This window comes from Mytilus trossulus, chromosome 7, assembly GCF_036588685.1.
Source record: "Mytilus trossulus isolate FHL-02 chromosome 7, PNRI_Mtr1.1.1.hap1, whole genome shotgun sequence".
NCBI lineage: Eukaryota > Metazoa > Mollusca > Bivalvia > Mytilida > Mytilidae > Mytilus > Mytilus trossulus.
Genome location: NC_086379.1, coordinates 68,523,046 through 68,549,257, shown reverse-complemented (window position 1 = coordinate 68,549,257; position 26,212 = coordinate 68,523,046). Strand labels below are relative to the sequence as shown.

Here is a 26,212-nt window from a genome sequence, read left to right as displayed (position 1 = left end):
ATACCCTGATTATATCACATTTGAATAGATGAATCATTTCATGAATTTTCATCTTAAAATTAATTATGAACACCAATCACACAGAGACCTCTTGTGAGGTCCCTTCCTTTTTATCTATATCATAATTTATTAACAATTTTTTTAGGAAACTTTGTAAGATTTGTTATTTTTCAAAACCAACTTTTCTCTACATAAAAATGCACAAACATTTAATAAACAAACACCGGTAAATGCTTTAAAATTAGTAAGTTTCAAATGAAAATTAGCAATTGTCAAAATAATCAAAACATTAAAATAAGAATAGTTAACTTGCTGTTCCTGATTATAATTATACTGACAAATTGATATGGATTTTTTTGGGGAAAAAAACAACATTAAACTTTGGCATTCATGGATTTTTTTCACTACCCTAACAATTTGATAATTGGATTTCCGACAGAATTAGAGAATTGAAAGCTGAATAAAACATGGATGAGTCATAGCATGCATTTATAATATGCAATTTTAAGATTAGCGTAAATAATATCAATATTATTCATTTGTTATTTTCTTATCTGTCATTCATTTGAAACTCACAAATATCATAGATAACAGTTTTACTGCAGAATGTCTATGGCATCATCCATTTTAGTGTAAATCCATTGATCGTTTTCACACATCTCATCAGCAGGGGAAGAATTTTTCAGGATCCAAGGGTTGTGCTCTTGCTTGCGAGCTTCTTGAAAGAGCCACTGGTCATTACCTAACTGGCTATGAAAGGTCATAACCTTGTCCCATGATGCACTTGTCTTAAAGGGTGTAGTTGACTCAGGAAGGACATTAGAAGAATCTTTTTTTATCCATACTTTTTCTTCCATTTCTATAGGTCTAGCTTTCCAATCTTCAAGGTTGCGTTGTTGTTTATTACCCGATTTTAACCACATGTTGGATTGTTCATGATTAGATGGTTTTCTGAACTGTTGAAACATGCAAGTGTTGATTGGTGTGGTTGGGGCAATGTTCTTACCACCATTTAACAACCATTGACTGTTATCTGTACTGGGAAATGCATTGTTTGTGTAGAAACAGTGGGAAGTGGCAACACATTGATCTGGTCCCTGGCAAGGTTCATTTGCTTTGCAGACTTCCATCTGACGATTGTCGCTACAGGATGTTGACTTTATCCATACCTTATCATTCAGGTAGTCACAGATGTTTTCTATTTCTAGAGGACCAGTCTTTCCACATCTCTCTTCACAGCTTGATTTGGCATTCTGAAACGAGAACAATCATTTCTTAGTATTATTTTAAGAACAAAGCAATATGTCAATTGCATTGTATAGAGCTAAAAACTTTTCATTGATTAAAAGAGTTTAGCCTTGATTATTTAAAGTTGTGTATAACCCCATTTACCATACATGATCAACATAGTTTTTGAATAGTAAATTGATGAGTATAAAAAAAAGAAGATGTGGTATGATTGCCAATGAGACAACTGTCCACAAGAGACCAAAATGACACAAACATGAACAACTATAGGTCACCATACAGCCTTCAACAATGAGCAAAGTCCATACCACATAGTCAGCTATGAAAGGCCCCGATATGACAATGTAAAACAATTCAAATGAGAAAACTAACAGCCTTATTTATATAAAACTAGAGGCTCTAAAGAGCCTGTGTCGCTCACCATGGTCTATGTTCATATTAAACAAAGGACACAAATGGATTCATGACAAAATTGTATTTTGGTGATGGTGATGTGTTTGAAGTTCTTACTTTACTGAACGATTTTGCTTCTTACAATTATATCTATAATGAACTTTGCCCATTAGTAACAGAGAACTATATTTGGTAAAAATTTACATAAATTTACCAAATTAATGAAAATTGTTAAAAATTGACTATAAAGGGCAATAACTCCTTAAGGGGTCAATTGACCATTTAGGTCATGTTGACTTATTTGTAGATCTTACTTTGCTGAACATTATTGCTGTTTACAGTTTATCGCTATCTATAATAGTATTCAAGATAACCAAAAACGGCAAAATTTCTTTAAAAATTACCAATTGGAGGGCAGCAACCCAACAACCAGTTGTCCAATTCATCTGAAAAAGGACAGATAGATATTGACTTGATTAACAATTTAACTTCTTGTCAGATTTGCTCTAAATGTTTTGGTTTCATAGTTATAAACCCAAAACTGCATTTTACCCCTATGTTCTATTTTTAGCCGTGGCGGCCATCTTGGTTGAATGGCCAGGTCATCTGACACATTTTTCAACCTAGATACCCCAAAGATGATTGTGGCCTAGTAGTTTCAGTGGAGATTTTTGTAAAAGATTACTTAGATTTACGAAAAATGGTTAAAAATTGACTATAAAGGCAATAACTCCTAAAGGGGTCAAATGACATTTCGGTCATGTTGATTTATTTGTAAATCTAACTTTGCTGAACATTATTGATGTTTACAGTTTATCTCTATCTATAATAATATTCAAGATAATAACCAAAAACAGCAAAATTTCCTCAAAATTACCAATTCAGGGGCAGCAACCCAACAACCTATTGACCGATTCATCTGAAAATTTCAGGGCAGATAGATCTTGACCTGATAAACATTTTTATCCCATGTCAGATTTCCTCAAAATGCTTTGGTTTTTGAGTTATAAGCCAAAAACTGCATTTTACCCCTATGTTCTATATTTAGCCGTGGCGGCCATCTTGGTTGGTTGACCAGGTCACGCCATACATTTTTTAAACTAGATACCCCAAAGATGATTGTGGCCAAGTTTGGATTAACTTGGCCCAGTAGTTTCAGAGAAGAAGATTTTTGTAAAAGATTACTTTAATTTACGAAAAATGGTTAAGAATTGACTATAAAGGGCAATAACTCCTAAACAGGTCAACTGACCATTTTGGTCATGTTGACTTATTTGTAGATGTTACTTTGCTGAACATTATTGGTGTGTACAGTTTATCTCTATCTATAATAATATTCAAGATAATAACCAAAAACAGCAAAATTTCCTCAAAATTACCAATTCAGGGGCAGCAACCCAACAACCTATTGACCGATTCATCTGAAAATTTCAGGGCAGATAGATCTTGACCTGATAAACATTTTTATCTCATCAGATTTCCTAAAAATGCTTTGTTTTTTGAGTTATAAGCCAAAAACTGAATTTTACCCCTATGTTCTATTTTTAGCCGTGGCGGCCATCTTGGTTGGTTGACCAGGTCACGCCACACATTTTTTAAACTAGATACCCCAAAGATGATTGTGGCCAAGTTTGGATTAATTTGGCCCAATAGTTTCAGAGAAGAAGATTTTTGTAAAAGATTACTTTAATTTACGAAAAATGGTTAAAAATTGACTATAAAGGGCAATAACTCCTAAACGAATCAACTGACCATTTTGGTCATGTTGACTTATTTGTAGATCTTACTTTGCTGAACATTATTGCTGTTTACAGTTTATCTTTATCTATAATAATATTCAAGATAATAACCAAAAACAGCAAAATTTCCTCAAAATTACCAATTCAGGGGCAGCAACCCAACAACCTATTGACCGATTCATCTGAAAATTTCAGGGCAGATAGATCTTGACCTGATAAACATTTTACCCCCATGTCAGATTTGCTCTAAATGCTTTGGTTTTTGAGTTATAAGCCAAAAACTGCATTTTACCCCTATGTTCTATTTTTAGCCGTGGCGGCCATCTTGGTTGGTTGACCGGGTCACGCCACACATTTTTTAAACTAGATACCCCACTGATGATTGTTGCAAAGTTTGGTTTGATTTGGCCCAGTAGTTTCAGAGGAGAAGATTTTTGTAAAAGCTAACGCCGGACGACGGACGCCGGACGCAAAGTGATGAGAAAAGCTCACTTGGCCCTTTGGGCCAGGTGAGCTAAAAAATGAACAAAAAACAAATATGTAACACAACGACAACCACTGAATTACAGGCTCCTGACTTAGGACAGGCACATATATAAATAATGTGGAGGGGTTGAACATGTTAGAGGGATCCAACCCTCCCCTTACCTGGTTGGTGTTGGTTTGTTAATTAAGATGAAATAATGGGAACAGATGGCTATAATCTGACGGATCTAAAGGTATCACCTACCCTCTTCCATTTTTTGCAGAGCCAAGTTTCTGTTCCACTGTTTTCTAAATGAGATGGTAGCTTGATGGATTTTGGAGCACCAGCTTGAGTTTGGCTTTCTGGTTTAAGCCATGTTTCTTGGTCCATATACTTGAGGTCTGGAGCAGAGTTGGAAATTGGCACTGTTACTTTTCTCTGAAACCTGTCAGCTCCTATAAAATAATATGGTATAAATATATCCTTGATTAAGATTTATAACTATACTATGTAAAACTTCTATAAAATGATGACCTATAGTTACTGATTTCTGTGTCATTTGGTCTCTTGTGAAGAGTGGTTTCAATGTCAATCTTACCACATTTGCTTATTTTTATATAAATATATTCTTGGTTTAGATTTATTCTTGACTTATATTGTAGTTAACATTTTTTATTGAGGTCAACATCTATTGCTATTCAAGATTATGATATTTTTTTTGTGCTAACATTTTTTATAGTTAAATTGGTATTTTTCATGATTTTAATTAAGTTTCAAAATTTAGATGATTTTGAATGATTTATTTTACATAAAAAAAGTTCATGTGATTTTGAAATGACATTAGTTCAATTCATTGAGTTTCACATATAAGCTCATTTGATGTGAAATATCCTTGTGTACTGATATATGTAAACTGTATTACGTTTTGTTACTTACCCATGAACTCCTTCTTAGAGATGACTTCAAAATCATCCTCATCCTCAATAACTGGGTTCTGTTTGATGTCCTTTAACCACATCTGTATATTGACATCAGTATCATCTCGTGTCATCTGCCAGGAACCAGTAGATTCAGAGGACAATGGTGAAATAGAGTCAGCTGTGGTGGAACCAGTCAGCCATTCCTTGTCAGAAGAACTCATGGCAGGGAATGAGATTGTCTGTTTGTCACTGGTGTTAGATGACACTGGAGCAGGATTGGAGTAAGCCAACCAATCTTTTAATGATGAGGACAGAATCGGGAGAGTGAAAGTAACCTGGAAATATTTCATTACATGTGTAAAAAATCAGTATACCGATATCATCCCTATTTTCATTCACATTTTTTTGTCTTAAAAGTTATAAGAAAGTCATTATCTATTCAGTTTGGTTCTGTGGCTTCAACTGTATTGAGTATAGAAAATTTTCCATTTTTTGCTATGTTGGAAAAAAACCAACTTTCATTCATTTTTATATTGACAGGTGAGAATTTTTGGTGTGCAGTAGTAAAAATATAAACAGGAGATGAAATTGACATAGAGGACCCTTACCACAGTACTTTTTGATGATTTGGTTGCCCCCTCTACAGTCTTGTACAGAACATGATGGTCAGCGTCATCATAGTCCTCAAAATGTGGTGGTAGACTCCTAGCTGGGTGTCCTGGCTTTACAAACACTGTATTAGGGGGTCTATTACTGGACTCTACTCTTCCATAGGATGTTATACTCTCTCTCAACTTAGCAGCATCATATTTGAAAGAAATCCATGGATTCTCATCAGGCTTCAGGTCAGTGGAATCACTGAAATCAAAGGAAAGAATCTATATATATACAACAGAATGAGATACATGTATTTATCTTAACTCATTTATACCTAAAGAGTCTATTAAGAAATATAGAGGCATATTAAAGAGAATCTATAAACAATATGGAAATAGATGAAACCTGTGTTTATAAAACTTCTACAGTCATATTGGACATGATTTTTTTGCAAACATAGGCTAATTATTATCATCTAAGTCACTTGCATGAACCATGAGTATACTAGTAATATTAAGTGTTTCTCACAAAGATAATCAGAATACAATCAAATCAGAAGAATGTCTTATCTTGTAGTTAATCTAATATTGAAACTAAGATTATGTTTGGTAACGTTCTAATAATCAGTGATGATTATGTGTGTCGGGTTTCAGTCTTATTTGCTTGAGAAAACTTCCAAGAGTTAACAGCAAATGTTAAGTGATTACATAAAATGACATAGTCATCAACCAACTAATATAAATAAGTATTATATTTAACTAATATTAAGCTTAATAATCCATGTAACTTTTATGTTAAGCAAACTTACAATTTATTTCCCAGACTTTCTGTTAGACAGCTCTGTGCCACACCTAACATCTTGTTAAGTCTGGCTTGTTGAATGTGTAATACTTCATCCTTCATGTTCTGTATCAACTCTACTTGATTCAGCAGCCATACCTCACGGTTTCTCAGAGCTTCTAACTGACGGCTTATACTTGAGTGAATCTCAGATTTTACCTAGGAAAGGATATATTTATCTATTACTAACAGTTTTAAACTATAATAAACATGTATTATATCAGAAAGAATTTCAAAAATCAAGAAGCAAGCACCTAATCAAAATCATTTTTTCCAAAAGCAAAATTTAGAAAAAGCAAAAAATACAATCATAAATAAACTGACCACATACATTTGTATAATATTGAAATGTTGACAATTTAACAACCTGATCATACCCTACATTGGTTATTTCCTTAAATTTTGAAATTAAGGGTTAAATTATATATGAATGAAACAAATAAATAAACATGTCACCTCAGCAGCATTTCTTTGTAGCTGTTGTTTTATCTGGTTAACTTCAGTCAGTGCTTGTTCCATTTTCATGATATATTGTTCCTTCTCCATTGTGATCACCTACAATTTAAATGGTCATGATATCTAATACGTAATAATGTGGTATTAGTATTGTATAGATTGCCTTCACCCTTAATCTAACACCTTGTTTACTTTTATCTTGAAGGACACTGTCTGGAAATCATCATGTTCCTCATGTCTGTTTAGTTAAGATACACAATGTACATGTACATGTATAAGTATGTACATGCATTATATAATTCGAACATATGCTTTATTTTTAAGTATAAACCCTGTCAATATACTTTGGATACATGTAATTTACAGGAAGGATATTATATTGCACAATTTAAGGATATTGTACATGTTATAAATAAATGAATTCAAAAACTACTTTTTTATAAACATGAATTTGATAAATATTCAGTACATGTTAAAACAACAAATCTTATATAATGATCGAGTTAGTATCCCCAAGTTAACCGTTCTAAAAAAGTTTGATAGATTAACCTCTGATCAAGTTAAGAAATCTGGTAAATAGTTGTGTAATATATATATACAGTTGCATAATATACCAACAACTACATGTTTAATAATAACGTGTCAAGTTAAAGTCAAGGATAAATGTTAAATTTACAGACCATAAATGATAAAGTACACCTGTGGACATTTAAATGGATTATTATTTGACCTGTGTAATTAAGTAGTTCATACAAGTATTAATATCTAACAATATTTTTAATCTGAAGTTAAATAGATAAAACTTTGGAGTTAAGTTGACTGCTTACTTAAGAAATAATTCCTTCATGTCACACTCTATGCTCATTTTAACATGGGTAGGCATTATATTTGTCGATATTTTACATTGAGCATTAGCGAGGTGTAAAATGTTGTCAAATATAATGCCTACCCATGTTAAAATGAGCATAGAGCATGAAATGAAGGAATTATTTCGATTCTAATATGACAAATACAATATATTTATAGGTAAAGCGTACGAAAAAACCGTAAGAATGTTTGGCTGTTCCCGTTTCCTCCCCGAGTCTGTATATTACATTTCATATTTGATAAGTTTAAAAACTGCGAGCAGGGCAAAAATATGTTGTTTGATAAAAATATATAATAAAAGTTTATGTTAGCTGCTTAAATGTAAATATTTAAAAGGATAAAGATGGAAATAACGTTACTATAAACAGTAAGTCCGTGCGCATGTGTCAAACATATTTTGTGTGCACATTAGATTACGGCTTTGTTAACAAAGCGTAATAAGGACGTCATATTAGAATTATTTCAATTCTTATATGACAAATATAATATATCTATAGGTCGAAGCGTACGAAAATACCATAAGAATGTTTGGCTGTTCCCGTGTCCTCCCCGAGGAGTTTATATATTACATAAAATACATTTCATATTTGATAATTTTAAAACCTACGAGCAGGGCAAATATATGTTGTTTGAAAAAAATATATAATAAAAGTTTATGTTAGCTGCTTTAATGTAAATATTTAAAAGGATAACGATGGAAATAGCGTTAATATAAACAGTAAGACCGTGCGCATGTGTCAAACATATTTTTTGTACTCATTGGAACACGGCTTTGTTAACAAAGCGTAATAAGGATGTCATATTAGAATCATGTATATTACAGGCAAAATTGAAAATCGTATTCCAGTATGTATACAAGGCTCTGATTCTGTCTGTAACTAAGATGATAGAGTTATATTAGGTTCTTAGTTTTTTACCAATCATATTGTGCTTTATGTTGTTGTCATTAGCACTTTATGGGTTCTTGATAATAATAAAACTCTTATTCTTATACAGTAGTATTATTATCTGATTATTCAATATATTTTATCTTCATGTATAATTAAATCAGATATTCAACATGAACATAAAAGTTGCACATACATGTAGAATTGATTACTACATTTGAACGAAAATGACAAAATAATAGTTAATTTTTTCTTCTTTTTTTCTTTTATTAGATAATTGCATATATGGACCATAATTTGGTATTCGGCCTTTGGTTTATTTTTGTATCCTTTTTTATAAGTTAATTTTAAATTTTATTTTGTGGGTTGTGTTGGTGTTAGAATAGTATGAATGGAACAATTGAGTTTTTCGAGAAAAAATTAATACATTTTGATTCACCGTTTACGTGACATGAAACCAAACAGGAAACCAATCTTTATTTTCTTTATTTTGCACAATCATTGGCAATGTAACATTCTTTAAATCCAGTAAAGAAAAAAACTTTTAAATTGGAATTAAAATCTTTAAAATAGGCACAATGTGATACTTGTGACCTGTACACCATCTACATGGTTTCCACATTTTAACCTACTTTAGTGGGCTAAAATTAATAAAGTACTTCCTTTCAAGTCATGCATGGTAAAAGTTAACTTCTCCTTTGACAAGTTTATTGCGTTTCTGATAAGTGTTTGCAGAACATGGATAAAAAATATTAATTAAAAACTGTGACAAAGATTCCAACTTTGTACATTCCAAGTGAAACGGTATATTAACATGTATTTTTAAATAAATAAATTTGGTGTTTTTACTGTCTTCTGATTGGTTAAAATTATTAGTTTTATTTTCAATGTTGTCAATTTTGATGGTGACACGCCCACTCTGACGTTGTGTATTCATACGTCAACATGTGTGTGCGTTGTTATTGTTAATATAAATAATATAAAAAGTTTTTTGAGCTTTATTTTGGATAGAATTTTATTTATAATGAATGGCAATAATTTATTTTGATTTTATTGAACCATAAAACTAATTTTTGACTCTTCACATTTTACATAATCCGCTTCGCGGATTATTAAATATGAAGAGTCAAAAATTAGTTTTATGGTTCAATAAATTCAAAATAGATAATAGCCATTCATTAATTAAATTATATTTATTCACCTAAAATATCCAGTAATATTTACTGCTGAAGTTAAATCAACCCAACGAGCATTGGTACAATGATAAGAGACGTAATTTCGATTGATTTTTCCAAGGACTCTTCACGTCATTATCGGGAAACGAAGTGTGTTCTAACGTCTGTCAAATATGAAATCGATTTTGTCAAGTCATTGGGCATTTATTTTCACACAGGATCGTATGTAACATTATGCACATAGGAAAAATAACAGACCACCGGCGCAATCTCTTTGACAATTGTATTTTCCTCTTTTAAATGAGATGAAACAAGTCTACAGATTATGTTTGCTAACATCCCGTTGGAAACAAGAACAATGTTTAGACCTAGTAGTTCGTACATCCGGCCGTAATGGCGTTATCACATGTTAGTCACATGTTTCACGTATGACCGGAAATGATAAGAACTTAAGGACAAAAACAATTTTAATAAATAACTGGACTTCTGTTTCGTGTGAAATGTAACGCATAACGATAACGTAATTTTCTTACTTAATTATTACGAAGATCAAAACAAGAATGTAAATGATAAATCATCTCGGATTTACCTGTTTGAACATCTCGCGAGAGTTCATATTTGCATATTGTTTTTAAGAATTCTATTACGACAAAAGCAGATTACATCATCTAAAAATTGCGTTACGAAATCGGACACAAAAATCACGCCACTGTTCTTACATCTGCTACATAAATACTTATAGTTCTCTGCATTTTCTTCTCACTATTCTTATTGGTCGATGTTCTTTGTTATTTGAAAGCAAAAGTTACGAATTTGCCGGTGATGATTATCTATAAATCAGTCAGCGTTATGCTCTTCGGAAGCAAAAAGTCACGCGAGAAACGACACAAAAATACGGTTGTAGAATCTTTGAAATTCGTATATTTTAAAAAAAATTCTAGGGAAGAGTAGCATATACTTGTATGTTGATAAAAATAATGGCATCTTTAGATGACGTTGCAACTTTTCTTACAGTAATTCACATTTTATCACTTTTCTATAGTTATAGGAAACGGAGCCCAATAGCAAATTATGGTCCATATTTTAATTTTTCCAAGGGCAATAGCTCAAATTATTTTTTTCATTCAATAAGTATTCTACCAAAAATGTAAACATGAGATTGCTGACTTATTTTTTTTCACATATTAATTATTGATTGCTTAATGTCCAGTGGCAACTTTTCATATAATTTCTATTTCCAAGGGGAATAACTACTGTCAACACTGTTCTAAGATCTTTCTGATATAAACTATAATAAACCTTTCAATTTCAATATAAAACTCATACAAATCCTACAAAATATGAAAGTGTAAGAGTGCTTAATATAAATAACATACATGTATTTCATCTTCATGTATAATTAAATCCTATAAATATATTCAAAATGAACATAAAAGTGGCACATTCATGTTATGAAAATGAGAAGAATTAATTACTACATTTGAACGAAAAATGACAAAATAATAGTTATTTTTTCTTCTTTTTTTTCTTTAAAGACTTTTGGTAGATTTTTGCATAAATTTCATTTTTTTCCAAAGGCAATAGCTCAAATTGTTTTTGTTATTCGATATTTTAAAGAATTCTACAAAAAATGTAGACATGACATTGCTGGCATGACTTAGTTTTTTTCACATATTAATTATTGGTTGATTAATGTCCAGTGTCTACTTTTCATATTATTTCTATGTCCAAGTGGAATAACTCCTAGGCCTGTCAACACTGTTCTAAGATCTTTCAGAACCCTTTCTGATACATTGTGTATAAACTATAATAAACCTTTCAATTTCAATAAAAAAAATCATAAAAATCCTACAAAATATGAAAGAGTGAGAGTGCTTAATATAAATAATATTTCAAAGGGACATAACTCCTGTAAAAATAAATTATCAGAGCTGATATTTTGTACTTTAACAGGAAATTGTTGATATAAACCATGCACTGATGTAAAATTCATATAAGAATACATGTAGGTGTGAGAGTGCTTACAATGGAATTTTCTATAAATATATTTCCAAGGGGCAAGACATTTAAAAGTGAGGGCACTTGAAACACCAGATGGACAGACTTCTGGCTATGTCCCCTGCATCATGTTTTTCTCAATGCTCAGTACAAAAACTCATCACTCAGATGACAGATTTTTGCAGTTGTTGTTGCCCAAGAACCTTCTTCAATGTTCCATCTTATTTTTTTTTGTATGAACATTTTTAGTCTTTTTATCTCTAGGCCAAAGACATGATAGATGGTGCTCTTAGATTTAGTATTGGTCTTATGCAATACAGCATATGGGTTTAGTTTTCCCCAAGTATTTTTCATAACAATTATGTACATGTATGTTTACTATTCTGACCAAGCACAGACTTTTTTAACCTTTTTTCAAATCTTTAATCAAGAGTCAGAAAATTAAGTTATTTTGTTTGAGCATCATGTATTCCATATCATTTAGTTTTAACTCTTCCTTTCTGTCTTTTCAATTTACCAGGTAATGTTTTATAAAATCAGGATAAGATATTCTTCTTGGTCTGTAGTTACAATACCTTTTCTAAAGTTAATACAAACAGCAAAAATATACTTATTGAAACTAGAAATTTGCTTTCCATTTGTTTTGTTTTAAATCATAGCTACATACATGTAGTATGCTGTCCTGTACATGCTGTATGACAGTATCTGGCTACAATTTGTTCATGTGAAAGGTAATGGGTAATGATTGATCTTAAAAGTTGCAGCACCATCTACATGTACATGTATGTATGACATCAAGAGAAAATCTTTTCTTGAACCTCTGAAATACTTATTTCCTGTCGTGTTTTTAAGCACAGGATTTTGGGATCAGGACCCCTCCTACCCCCTTTTTCCCCTATATAGCTAGTCCGGAAATCCAACGGCCAGTCCAAGCTAATCTGGCAAAACAGCCCTTGGACGTCAGATCTTGGATGTAAGGCGTCAAAGAAAAAAAAATTATCATAGCCTTTTAAGACCTCATAATTATTTGGACTAAGGACTTTGCTAAAAAAAATATCATGATATGCTGAAACTAAATTTACATGTTTTTTTTCTGAAATATGTCAGATCTTCGCTTCTGGTATGAGACTAGTATACTGTTAAGCAATTACAAATAGGGCTTTTTCTGTCTAATAAAAGAGTTAGAGTTTTAATTTTTTTTTATGCTTTTGTCCGCCATTGAATGTTGTTATTCTGTCACGTCTGTCATAATAACGTGTTTTTTTAAGTCATAAACTCCAACATACAAATTTATATTTTTTTGCTAATTAGAAGAATGTATTCCTTAATAAAGGTGACAAAAGCCGAGTCGTAACGCTATATGGGATCGTGTAGAATAACTTACCAAGATATTGCGATCCGTCAGCTGGGAAATGTCAAAGTAAGTACCCCTTGTGGTGCCTCTTTATTTGAACCTCTAGGATTTAGTGAAAAAGGATAGAGCCAGGGGAAACCAAATTAATTTGCTGACAGGAAACCAGTTCAGTCGGAAGTCAATATAGATTTGCGGAAGTTTACATTGGAAACCAATCAGCAAATGGAATGTTGAAATGGGACAGGATTTGACATATTTTTCAGTCACAGAATCCCAACCCGTCTCAAAATACACGAATCCTAAAAAGAAAAATTGGATTACACTCCATGCTGTATCAACAGAGTGTATGAGTACCATTTGACACTGTGTACCACAAGATTTTTTTCCTTGCACAAAAATTTTATCCTTCAGTCAGTTTGCAGTTCTCCCTTTACCTATGGGACAGTATGCCAGTAATTTCACTGTTCCTGACAAGGATGCTGTCACCAAGCACACAAATCCTAAAAAAGCTAACTGGATAACAGTACACGCTGTTTCATCAGAATGTATGATTTTAACACTATTTGTCACATAATTCACATATATTTACTACGGTCGTCGCTACATATAAATGATATAAGATGTAGTCCAAATAATTATGACGTCTTTGAAGGCTCTTTTAAATTTTTGCTTTGAAGCTTTCCTACGATTTAAGGCCTGAAAGAAAAAAAGATATAATAATTCCTAGACGTTATAATACACCTTATCGCAATTTATCCGCCATTACATGATATCACACAGGTTCCTGAAAATTTTGACATCATAAAACAAAATATCTGATGCCACAATGGGACTGTTGTATGCGTCAAAATTTCAAGCAGATGGGATAAGCGATAAGGTGTATTATTGGACTATTAATATAACATGATGCAGTCTGGTAAATTAACCATGCGCCAGTCTATTAAATACTTTTACAGCTATTACATTAATGCTAGCAAGACAAATCTTTGTTTGACTTGCTTGCTTTGCTTGTATCAATGTTTGCTCATGCATGGCAATTAAAATAGGAGGGGCTTCAGCTTGTAAACATCATACTTAAATTTTATTGGACGTTATGTTTGAAGTTAAGGACACTAAATTTTAAAACATCACAGGATGACAAATATAAAGCGCAATCGTAGAAATGGAAGCCAAAAAAAATGTATTTGTGTTTTCTCGAAGAGATGCATTTTTTATCATCCAACTGAAAAGACTGTCGTCAAGTACTTTTAGTAAAACAAAAAAGCTATTCGAACACATCTAATCTGATTTTGTGATTCATTACATAGGTATTTCATCTTTTAGTACTGTGATTTTTTTATGTAATGAAGTCAACCTGTAGTTTTGCTATATAAAAATGATAGAATCTTCTTGCTTTTTACGTTTTCAAGACAAAATATTCATCTCAAACACACCCTAACATAAGAAGGTGCACTTGATTTTCTAATAAAAGGGATAAATTAAGTAAGGGGAGGAGACTTAATTCATCCCTTTTATTTGTTAAGTCTATTGTTATTGAATATTGCGCACTTTGGATAAATTTTTGCTTGTAAACCTTCAAACTAATTATTCTTTGTTTATAGAGAAGGCGATAAATGCTTTCTGTAATGTTTACTATAGTAAGAAATTTTTTAAAAGTGAATAGAAACAAATAAAATAACAATTTTCTTCTCAAATACGAAGTGTTTTATTGTGAAAAAAACAAGCATTTGAATAAGTTTTCAATTTATCTATTACATAGTTAAGCAGAACAATTAGATATCAAGTCGACGACATGGTTATCTATCAAGTTGGTTGAAGAAAATGCATAACCTCTATTTTTTTTTTAAATTAATACGGACGGAGAACATATCAATTTATAAGTTTAGTTATTTCCGTGTCTGTCCTTCCATTATGTGACTCGAGAAAAAAAATAAAAAAATTGGTAACAATTGTATCAAAAAGGTAAAATCGAGTGGTACCTTCTTATGTTAGGGTGTGTTTGAGATGAATATTTTGTCTTTAAAACGTACAAAGAAAGAACATTTGATACATCATCTCGCTTCAGATTCTATCATTTTTATATAGCAAAGCTACAGGTTGACTTTCTAACATAAAAAAATCACAGTACTAAAAGATTAAATATATGGGTCAAATGAAATACCTATGTAATGAATCACAAAATCAGAGTAGGTGTGTTCGAATAGCTATTTTGTTTTTCTAAAGTACTTGACGACAGTTTCTCAGTTGGATGATAAAAAATGCATATCTTCGAGAAAACACAAATACAATTTTTTTGGCTTCCATTTCTACGATCGCGCTTTATATTTGTCATCCTGTGATGTTTTAAAATTTAGTGTCCTTAACTTCAAACATAACGTCCAATAGTATGATGTATACAAGCTGAAGCCCCATCTATCTTAATTGCCATGCTTGAGCAAACATTGATACAAGCAAAGCAAGCAAGTCAAACAAAGATTTGTCTTGCTAGCATTAATGTAAAAGCTGTAAAGAAAATGTCCATATAGCACTGTTGTCAAAAAGATTCTTGGATGCATATGATAAAACCTTGTTGCATTGAAAAATCAGTTTTATGAAAATAGTAAATTTTGAAAAAAGCAACAATTTTTAATCAATTCAAAATTTAAAAAAACATTTGTGGGTTAAGCATGTTTTAATATAAAGTAACAAATTTAACATTTTTAGCTCACCTGGCCCAAAGGGCCAAGTGAGCTTTTCTCATCACTTTGCGTCCGGCGTCCGTCGTCGTCGTCCGTCGTCGTCCGTCGTCGTCCGTCGTTAACTTTTACAAAAATCTTCTCCTCTGAAACTACTGGGCCAAATTAAACCAAACTTGGCCACAATCATCATTGGGGTATCTAGTTTAAAAATTGTGTCCGGTGACCCGGTCAACCAACCAAGATGGCCGCCATGGCTAAAAATAGAACATAGGGGTAAAATGCAGTTTTTGGCTTATAACTCAAAAACCAAAGCATTTAGAGCAATTCTGACATGGAGTAAAATTGTTTATAAGGTCAAGATCTATCTGCTCTGAAAATTTCAGATGAATCGAACAACCTGTTGTTGGGTTGCTACCCCTAAATTGGTAATTTTAAGGAAATATTGCTGTTTTTGGTTATTATCTTGAATAATATTATAGATAGAGATAAACTGTAAACAGCAATAATGTTCAGCAAAATAAGATTTACAAATAAGTCAACATGACCGAAATGGTCAAATGACCCCTTTAGGAGTTATTGCCCTTTATAGTCAATTTTTAACCATTTTTCGTAAATCTTATTAATCTTTTATAAAAATCTTCTCCTCTGAAACTACTGGGCCAAATTAAACCAAACTTGGCCACAATCATCATTGGGGTATCTAGTTTGAAAATTGTGTCCGGTGACCCGGTCAACCAACCAAGATGGCCGCCATGGCTAAAAATAGAACATAGGGGTAAAATGCAGTTTTTGGCTTATAACTCAAAAACCAAAGCATTTAGAGCAATTCTGACATGGGGTAAAATTGTTTATAAGGTCAAGATCTATCTGCTCTGAAAATTTCAGATGAATAGAACAACCTGTTGTTGGGTTGCTACCCCTAAATTGGTAATTTTAAGGAAATTTTGCTGTTTTTGGTTATTATCTTGAATAATATTATAGATAGAGATAAACTGTAAACAGCAATAATGTTCAGCAAAATAAGATTTACAAATAAGTCAACTTGACCGAAATGGTCAAATGACCCCTTTAGGAGTTATTGCCCTTTATAGTCAATTTTTAACCATTTTTCGTAAATCTTATTAATCTTTTATAAAAATCTTCTCCTCTGAAACTACTGGGCCAAATTTAACCAAACTTTGCCACAATCATCATTGGGGTATCTAGTTTAAAAATTGTGTCCGTTGACCCGTCAAACCAACCAAGATGGCGACCATGGCTAAAAATAGAACATGGGGTAAAATGCAGTTTTTGGCTTATAACTCAAAAACAAAAGCATTAAGAGCAAAACTGGCATGGGGTTAAATTGTTTATCATGTCATGATCTATCTGCCCTGAAAATTTCAGACAAATCGATTGTCAATTTTTTAACAATTTTCATAAAATTTGTAAATTTTTACTAACACTTTCAACTGAAACTACTGGGCCAATCATTATAGATGGTGATATATGTACGCAGCAAGAATGTTCAGTAAAGTTAGATGATTAGATCTACAAGCACATCACCATCACCAAAACACAATTTTGTCACAAATCCATCTGTGTCCTTTGTTGAATATTCACATATACCAAGGTGAGCGACACAGGCTCTTTAGAGCCTCTAGTTTTGTAACTTGGCCAACACATAAATATTGCCATTGAGAATAAGATTTTTTGGATTATTATGTATAAATAATATAAGATTTCATTTGAAAAAACGAACCAAATCAGGAGTTCAAATTAGTGGTGGTCCGAGGTCCGCGACCTTCCAATTTTGTAATCAGACGTTAATTTTGATTGCTACCTACCCCGACAGACCTTCGATTTGAAAGAAAATAAAGATTAACTTTGCCGAACTTTTTAACCAAAATTGCCAAACGATCACAAAATTTATTTTTATCTTTATTATTCATGACAGAGATGTTCATTTGTTCAACCGCTGGGTTAATACCGAAAAATCGACAACCAGTAATGTGTAAATCCGAGTAAAATCGTATCTGAATCTGACTGACTGACAAAAACAACATTGAAAAACAATGGATGCCATAAACAATGGGACCCATAAGAAATATTACAATATCGGATCAGATTCTGGGGAGGATAATGGTAATTCCGGGTTTGCCGATCAAATACAAGGAAAAAATAATACTTCTAGGCAGGAGTCAAAACACATCTATGATGATGAAATATAAACACTAGAATTGAAAACCAAAAGATACAATTCTTAAATAAAAGAACTAGAGGCTCCAAAGAGCCTGTGTCGCTCACCTTGGTCTATGTGAATATCAAACAAAGGAAGCAGATGGATTCATGACATATTGTGTTTTGGTGATGGTGAAGTGTTTGTAAATCTTACTTTACTAAACAGTCTTGCTGCTTACATTTATCTCTATCTATAATGAACTTGGCCAAGTAGTTTCAGTGGAAAATGTTAATAAAAATTTACAAATTTTATGAAAATTGTTAAAAATTGACTATAAAGGACAATAACTCCTTAGGGGGTCAATTGACCATTTCGGTCATGTTGACTTATTTGTAAATCTTACTTTGCTGAACATAATTGCTGTTTACAGTTTATCTGTATCTATAATAATATTCAAGATAATAACCAAAAACAGCAAAATTTCCTTTAAATTACCAATTCAGGGGCAGCAACCCAACAATGGGTTGTCAGATTCATCTGAAAATTACAGGGCAGATAGATCTTGATCTGATAAACAGTTTTACCACCTTTCAGATTTGCTCTAAATGCTTTGGTTTTTGAGGTATAAGCCAAAAACTGCATTTTACTCCTATGTTCTATTTTAGCTGTGGCGGCCATCTTGATTTGATGGTCCGGTCACTGGACACATTTTTAAAACTAGATACCCCAAAGATGATTGTTGCCAAGTTTGGATTAATTTGGCCAAGTAGTTTCAGAGGAGAAGATTTTTGTAAAAGATAACTAAGATTTACAAAAAATGGTTAAAAATTGACTATAAAGGGCAATAACTCCTAAAGGGGTCAACTGACCATTTCGGTCATGTTGACTTATTTGTAAATCCTACTTTGCTAAACATTATTGCTGTTTACAGTTTATCTCTATCTATAATAATATTCAAGATAACCAAAAACAGTAAAATGTCCACAAAATTACCAATTCAGGGGCAGCAACCCAACAACGGGTTGACTGATTCATCTGAAAATTTCAGGGCAGATAGATCTTGACCTGATAAACATTTTTACCTCATGTCAGATTTCCTCTAAATGCTTTGGTTTTTGAGTTATAAGTCAAAAACTGCATTTTACCCCTATGTTCTATTTTTAGCCGTGGCGGCCATCTTGGTTGGTTGACAGGGTCACGCCACACATTTTTTAAACTAGATACCCCAATGATGATTGTGGCCAAGTTTGGTTCAATTTGGCTTAGTTGTTTCAGAGGAGAAGATTTTTGTAAAAGATAACTAAGATTTACGAAAAATGGTTAAAAATTGACTATAAAGGGCAATAACTCCTAAAGGGGTCAACTGACCATTTTGGTCATGTTGACTTATTTATAAATCCTACTTTGCAAAACATTATTGCTGTTTACAGTTTATCTCTATCTATAATAATATTCAAGATAATAACCAAAAACAGCAAAATTTCCACAAAATTACCAATTCAGGGGCAGCAACCCAACAACGGGTTGACTGATTCATCTGAAAATTTCAGGGCAGATAGATCTTGACCTGATAAACAATATAACCCCATGTCAGATTTCCTCTAAATGCTTTGGTTTTTGGGTTATAAGCCAAAAACTGCATTTTACCCCTATGTTCTATTTTTAGCCATGGCGGCCATCTTGGTTGGTTGACCGGGTCACTGGACACATTTTTAAAACTAGATACCCCAATGATGATTGTGGCCAAGTTTGGTTCAATTTGGCCCAGTAGTTTCAGAGGAGAAGATTTTTGTAAAAGTTAACAACGACGACGGACGCCGGACGACGACGGACGCAAAGTGATGGGAAAAGCTCACTTGGCCCTTCGGGCCAGGTGAGCTAAAAAGCAGGAAATATTTTATATAGAAACTCAAAATAACTTTTAGTTCACAAATGTTCATGTCAAAATAAAAAATAAATAAAATATGACAGTAATTTTCTTTATCATTAGTAAATGTTGATATTCCATGCAGATTTTTTTTATAGTGTTAAAATATTACTACAATTCCAAGAGGTAATAAATTTCTTGTCAATTTTGGAAGGGCCAGTAAAAATCTGGAAGTTTCTTACTGATCACAGAGGAACTTATATATATATATAATAGTGCTACTTGATATGATACACTTAAACAGCTTTGAATTTGAACTGTTTAATATAATAATATAACTAGTATTTAATTACCCATATACTGATAGTTGAGACAACATACCCACCCACAGTGGCACCCTGCCAAATACCAAAAAAAGATTATTTGAATTTATAAAATACAAGCTAAGATAATTACATGTATCAATAAACATATTATGCAACAGTGATTTTGACAATGAAACAAGCTAAAATTAACCTAACATCAAAAGCATGTCATCCATTTTGTATCTTACTGAGTTCTGAAATATTTCAAGTAAAAGTCGGACATGGATTTAGGTTGTGGACCTTTCAGTTTGGAGTGTCAAAGGTCCAGTACTTTCCAGTACCAAATGTTAATTTGAACCCCTGCAAATAGGTTCAAGGTAAAATTTGAGTAATTCTCTATTTGAATTTATATTTCTTTGGAGTTTTAAATTACAAAGGAAATATAAAGTAAATCCAGTCATCTAGAAAATTCCATTCAGCACATATAAATGTCACTCTTAAAGATATTCACAAAGCACAATCCTTACAAAGTTTGCTCACATGAATTTGACATGAATCTCACATGAAATTCATGCGAGATTGACACCTCAATCGAGCTTATACATGAAACTCACATGAACATTTTCATGTGAGTTTCACATGAATTGAGATTCATATCATCCTTTTTCACATGAATTTCATGTAAACTTTAAAAAAAAAAAAAAGAGTAATTTTTCATGATTTGTATTAAAATTAAAAATTTAGATGTTATTTGAATTACATTATTTTCAAAATTCATGTGAATATCACATGAAAAAAGTTCATATGATTTTCACATGAAATTCACATGAGTTTCACATGAGATTCACATTAAACTCACGTAAAATAATTTCACATGAGTTACATTTATAAGCTCGTTAGAGGTGAAATTCACATCAATTTCACCTGAGATTACGATGAAATTGAAGTGAGTGAAATGTGCCTACATTAAAACAAATAAAATTTGTATTGTTTTTTAATCATGAGCAAGGAAAACTACAAAAAACAGATGACAATCATAACTGATTCACTTAAGACAATATAAAATAAGTAGGATGCTTCTCTACTGATAAAAAAAATGTGTTACCTTTCAAAATATTAATTTCTTCAGAATGACTACTCAGTTAAAAAAAAAAACCATTTTGGCAATTTTGTAGTACAATGTAGTAATTTTATTTTCTGTATACACAGGCAATTTTCACTCACATCAATTTCACGTGAAATAGATGCTTCTCTTTGATCGGGTTATTGTCTCTTTGACACATTTCCCATTTCCATTCTTAATTTTATTGTCATTTACTTTTGAACAGTGAGTATAGCTGAAGTAGAGAGACTTTGGTATAGATTTCAGCAGTTGGGTTGTAATGAAAATGGTGAAATACCTGAGGCAGAATTACAGACTTCACCTTTACAAGATGATGCTTTTTCAAGAAATGTAAGTCTTAATAATTATTTTAGATTGCATAACATCAGGAAAATAAAAACGCTCTGCAAACAAGGAACCTGTAGACTAAAAAAAGTTTTAAAAAATGAAATGAAAGCAATAATATTTTGAAATTGTTCAGGTAACATAAGCATATATTTTAGTAAAAAAATGTTGGTCCAACATCATAAATAAAGAACCAAAAATTGACATGGCAATGCTACCAAGTTTAGATTGGATTTATGCATTATCTTCCAATCTCACTCACTCACTCAAAAGTTTGTATTATCATAAGTTTTCTTTAAAAGTTTACACTATAGACAAGAATATAAGAAATTCTTAGACAATGCAATGCCATAAGAGATGCAAAATAAATGCTTATCAACAAAATAATAAGACGTGAGTAAACATGAATTTATGCGACAAATTTAAACCAATACACAAAAACAAATGAAATCCATATACGTGTAAATGTACATGTATACAACGCGGCAAAAAAAAATGCATGCATTCAGCAATTGCAGAAAACATGAATTCAAGGTTATAATGCTTTTATAAAGTAAACTTTGAAATATCTTAATATTATAATGCATTTGGGTGGGAAATGGGTACCAAACATGACTATAAAGGGTAAAATTATAAGAACTCATAACATATACAATAAGATAATGAATGACAACAAAATGTTCACGCTCATTTGACAATTCTACAAAAGCAATAAAGGTCATATTCCAAACCTCACACAGAAGTCACTTATGGTAGCAATGACAGATCAGTGACATATCCAGAACTTTTGATAAGGGAGGCCCTCTGACTGACCTAAGGGGGCCCCTCAAAGTCATGCTTTAGTGATTCCCTATATAATTTAACAAATTTTTCCCGAATAAAAGGGGGGCTAGGCCTCCCTAGATCTGTCTATGCAAATAAATTTCGAAATTAACTTTTTTAGAGAAGTTATTTCAATATACATATGTAAAGGAAAATTAATGTAAATATATCAATTTCAGATATTAAAAAAGTTCATGGTGAACAAGAAAGTAACTTTTGAAAACTTTGTACGTGGATTAAAATGGTGTGAATTAAGTTCTGTAGAGGAAAAAGTTAGAGGTAAGAATTGATAACAATACATTTGCCTTTTTCTCATTGTATATTTAGCATGAATAATCAGCTGATAGACCTTCAGATGTATTTTATATTGAATTTTCTAGCTACATATGAAATTAAGTAGGAATGTTGCACGAGTTTTCTTAACACTGTGAAGTTTAAACTGGTCTAGGTGGTAGTTGTAACTTCACTTTCATCCCAAATCTATAATTTATTTAGTTTTTTAGAAAGAGATAGAGAAATTTCTATGTATGAACTGATATTATTAAAAGTCATATTACATTGAGAGAGATAGGTCATCACTATTATATCTTATAATTTTACTGTTATAAACTAAAGTGTTTTTTTCATACCTCATATTTACATAGGTACATTACCATGCAATAATTAAATTTACCGTCAAATCAAATCAGTATTAATTATCATATAATATTAATTGTTGTTGTTAAAATAAATTCAGGTTTATTTCGTATGTTGTACAATAGTCAGCCAATACCAAAAGCCATATTTACAAAGATTTTAGAAAGAGTGTATTCCCAGCCTCAAGATAAACAGGTAAGTACTTAAGATAAACAGGTAAGTACTTAAGATAAACTATCAAACAAACCATAATGCAGTAGGATGATCTTACTTCCTCTTTCTTTGGTCTTTTATTGCATAATTAATGAAAATAACTGTAGAAATGTTTGCGTCCTGAGTGTTTTTGATGGATTTAACATCACAAAGAACAATTAATACAAAAATTTGAAACCCGGGATTTGTAAATTTTAAGAAACGTTATAAGCTGAATGATCAAAAGAGACCTAAAAGAATAGCCAAATGCTAAAAGGGACATAAAAGGAACAGAAAAAAAATGTATTTATTTAATATCAATTAATGTTGAATCCTGTTGAGCTATTCAAATTTTTACCTTAGTTTTGTCTTATCTTTACCATATGCATGAAATATTTAACACTGTATATTAAGCAAAAATCAATCAATCAATTCATTTGTTCATTTATATTACTGCAGTTATTGTTTAATTTCAGAACATTGGTAAAACATGTGACACAATATACAAATTGATGGATCCAAAAAACTCAGGTAAATGTAAATGTACTGTGAGCATCACTTAACAACATTGATTTGACATATATTTAATCTGTTTCTAAAACATGTATAGGGGCCTCGGTGGCCAAGTAGTAGTTACTACTGTAATCACTAGCCGGTCAACACTGAGGTTATGAGTTGGAACCCTGCTTGTATGGGTGCACTCTATTCCAATCTTAATTGACTAGGATTGTCAGTTTTCTGATCGAAGCTCTTTGTTTTCAACGATCACTCAGGCTTCCTAGGCCTCCACCAATAAAACTGGCTTTCATGAAATAGCCCTAAACTGAAGTGGCGTCAAAACATGAAAAATCAAAAATCAAATCAAACATGTATAAGTAAACTAATTCATTCATTCATTCAATTTAACCTGCTTTGATTCTTAACAAGTGAATCAATTCAACACAGACCACCAACAACTCAATTTTAACCTTTAGATAAAACTAAAATCTTAGAAAAAATATGAACAATGTCTATGGTACATATCTGAAGGCTGGGATATCAAGCAATAAATTAAGTAAAATTCTCTATGTAGGTTATTTATCTCTTTTCATTTGAATCACATAATTAATAGAAATATAAAAAAGAAGATGTGGTATGATTGCCAATGAGACAACTATCCACAAAAGACCAAAATGACACAGACATTAACAACTATAGCCTATAGGTCACCCTGGTCTTCAACAATGAGCAAAGCCCATACAGTAGTTTATTTTATCCTAGATCTGATGTTATCAGATTGCATCTTTTCTAATGTCAGGTCTTACATTGATTTGATCTTTATTAAAGTCGGCATCTCCTAAAAGTTATTCACATCTTAAGGCTTGTTTACAACTTCAACTTTCAGATTATATTTTCAACTTTTTTTTTCAGGACAAATTCAAGAAGATGGGTTTGTGGCAGGATGTATGTCTTTAGAGGAAGACATGTTAGAAAGTATATTAGATTTCCAGATCCTTCCCAATTACATGAAAGAAAAACTCCATCAAAACCTTCCAGAGGTAGAGTATGCTAACTTACACTATGTAGAATTATGTCATGTAAAGATTTAGTTGTTACATATTAAACTGGTTTTTGATGAATTTGAACTCCAGTTTAAACCACCATGAAGACAAAGTTGATGTGCATTGTTTTGAATTTTATTTTTTAGACCTCCATAATGTTGTTTATTATTGTTCTTAAAAATGAGCTGCTTGATTTATCTCTTTTGAAGTTTGTATTTGAGTACCATTCACACAGCTAGAGTTATGTAGAATATTTAATTTAAATTTTATTTTTCTAACAGTTCAGCAGCCAGACAAGCCAGAGAACACCAGGAGGAGACATACCATCAGATGAAACACTAGAGGAAATTTCTGCAAGAATTTACAATAAGGATTTAGAAAGACTGGCCAATAAACTTGGTCTTGTTAAGGATGATATTGATGAAATTAGAGATATATATAATGAAAGACAGGAACAGGTAAGCATCATGAATATGATCAATAGTGAATTTGAAAAAGAATGAGAATTATGGATGCCTTGTAATAGATTTTAAATAAGATTAATTGGACCCAAGACCAAAAGAAAAAGAGTATACCATCAATTATACATCTGATACAAAAAAAGTCTGAACAAGGACCATTATAAAAATTTAAGTTCATGATCCAATTTATTAACTGTTAAATAAAAATAGATGATCACAACTATCCATCTCAGGACGAGGATGTAAACAATCATAGGGGACTGTATGTGCTTCAATAATTAGTAAAACCAGTACTGTTAAGTAAGCTATCACTTTGACAGAGTTGATTTTTAAATAAAGAATTGTTCAATGATTTTCAGGACTGCATTTTCATTTTTATGTCCTAATTGAAAAGGAACCTTGAATATTTTTGCTAATATTGCAATAAAATGTTTGTGGACTGGTGATTAATCAATGTATTATATAGCTAGCTACGCTGGGAATATTAATCTGTGCAACAAAAAAAGCTGAAAAAACCTGGTCAGGTCAGACCAGTATTTCTTAGGAACAGCTTGTTTTTTTAACAGATAGAGTTGTCTCCCATGGGGGAACTCCTACTCACAAAAATAATGATAAAAGTTTACATTTTATCTTTTGACAGTAATATTCTTTTTCAACAGACACATGGACAGAAGTTGTCAATTACACATTATGGAATTTGTCATGAAGTTACTATAATTAAAGCATGCATTACATATTCAATCAACAGTAGGTATTGTTAACTTATTTTATCAGGTTTCACAAATTCAGCAGACTTTGCAAGATTGTGAGCCTTACTATATATAAGATAATTAACGATATCATTTTAATTGGTGAATCTATTTTGCAGGCTTATCAGACGCTTAAGAAGTGGAAACAGAGAGAAGGACCAGAAGCTTATAGTTCTGTGTTAGAGAAGGCATTACGATCATGTGGGATGGGAGATGCTGCTATGTTGTTAGGTCCATAATGTTAGAGAAGGCATTAAGATCATGTGGGATGGGAGATGCTGCTATGTTGTTAGGACCATAATATTATTATTATAGAGGTCATTGTTTTTGGAGATCTCACATTCTAAATTACTGTTATTGACAACATTTTTGAGAAAACTGTACATTTTTTAATTCATCCTGCTGATAAAACT

General features: G+C 31.9%; 2 protein-coding genes across 4 annotated transcripts; one reads left to right on the top strand and one right to left on the bottom strand.

The window, feature by feature from the left end:
- On the bottom strand, nucleotides 1-13,130 carry LOC134725663 (nuclear receptor coactivator 4-like). Of its 2 annotated transcripts, none has more exons than XM_063589675.1 (7): nucleotides 12,971-13,130; nucleotides 6,660-6,758; nucleotides 6,172-6,362; nucleotides 5,375-5,624; nucleotides 4,783-5,101; nucleotides 4,111-4,301; nucleotides 1-1,253 (listed from the first exon to the last, which is right to left on the bottom strand). In XM_063589675.1, exons 2-7 carry the CDS (start codon nucleotides 6,747-6,749, stop codon nucleotides 597-599), a joined length of 1,698 nt encoding a protein of 565 aa, XP_063445745.1. In that variant the 5' UTR covers nucleotides 6,750-6,758; nucleotides 12,971-13,130; the 3' UTR covers nucleotides 1-596. The 2 variants fall into 2 exon arrangements, with proteins under 2 accessions (XP_063445745.1, XP_063445746.1); XM_063589676.1 differs by lacking the exon at nucleotides 12,971-13,130 and adding an exon at nucleotides 6,852-6,875.
- Nucleotides 13,096-26,212, top strand: LOC134725664 (uncharacterized). 2 transcript variants are annotated; one of them, XM_063589678.1, is made up of 9 exons: nucleotides 13,096-13,284; nucleotides 21,280-21,404; nucleotides 22,400-22,499; nucleotides 22,957-23,051; nucleotides 23,525-23,579; nucleotides 24,459-24,586; nucleotides 24,871-25,047; nucleotides 25,919-26,030; nucleotides 26,093-26,212. In XM_063589678.1, exons 1-9 carry the CDS (start codon nucleotides 13,176-13,178, stop codon nucleotides 26,098-26,100), a joined length of 909 nt encoding a protein of 302 aa, XP_063445748.1. In that variant the 5' UTR covers nucleotides 13,096-13,175; the 3' UTR covers nucleotides 26,101-26,212. The 2 variants fall into 2 exon arrangements, with proteins under 2 accessions (XP_063445748.1, XP_063445747.1); XM_063589677.1 differs by having other exon boundaries at nucleotides 13,134-13,485; nucleotides 26,093-26,210.

Excerpts from the sequence above, each read along its gene's own strand:
- LOC134725664 (XM_063589678.1), top strand. The coding sequence starts at position 13,176 with ATGGGACAGGATTTGACATATTTTTCAGTCACAGAATCCCAACCCGTC. Across the intron at positions 22,500-22,956 it reads TGTAGAGGAAAAAGTTAGAG|GTTTATTTCGTATGTTGTAC; the intron begins GTAAGAATTGAT and ends AAATAAATTCAG. Across the intron at positions 23,580-24,458 it reads GATGGATCCAAAAAACTCAG|GACAAATTCAAGAAGATGGG; the intron begins GTAAATGTAAAT and ends TTTTTTTTTCAG.
- LOC134725663 (XM_063589675.1), bottom strand. The coding sequence starts at position 6,749 with ATGGAGAAGGAACAATATATCATGAAAATGGAACAAGCACTGACTGAA. Across the intron at positions 4,302-4,782 it reads CTCTAAGAAGGAGTTCATGG|GAGCTGACAGGTTTCAGAGA; the intron begins GTAAGTAACAAA and ends ATTATTTTATAG. Across the intron at positions 1,254-4,110 it reads TCTGCAAAAAATGGAAGAGG|AATGCCAAATCAAGCTGTGA; the intron begins GTAGGTGATACC and ends TTCTCGTTTCAG.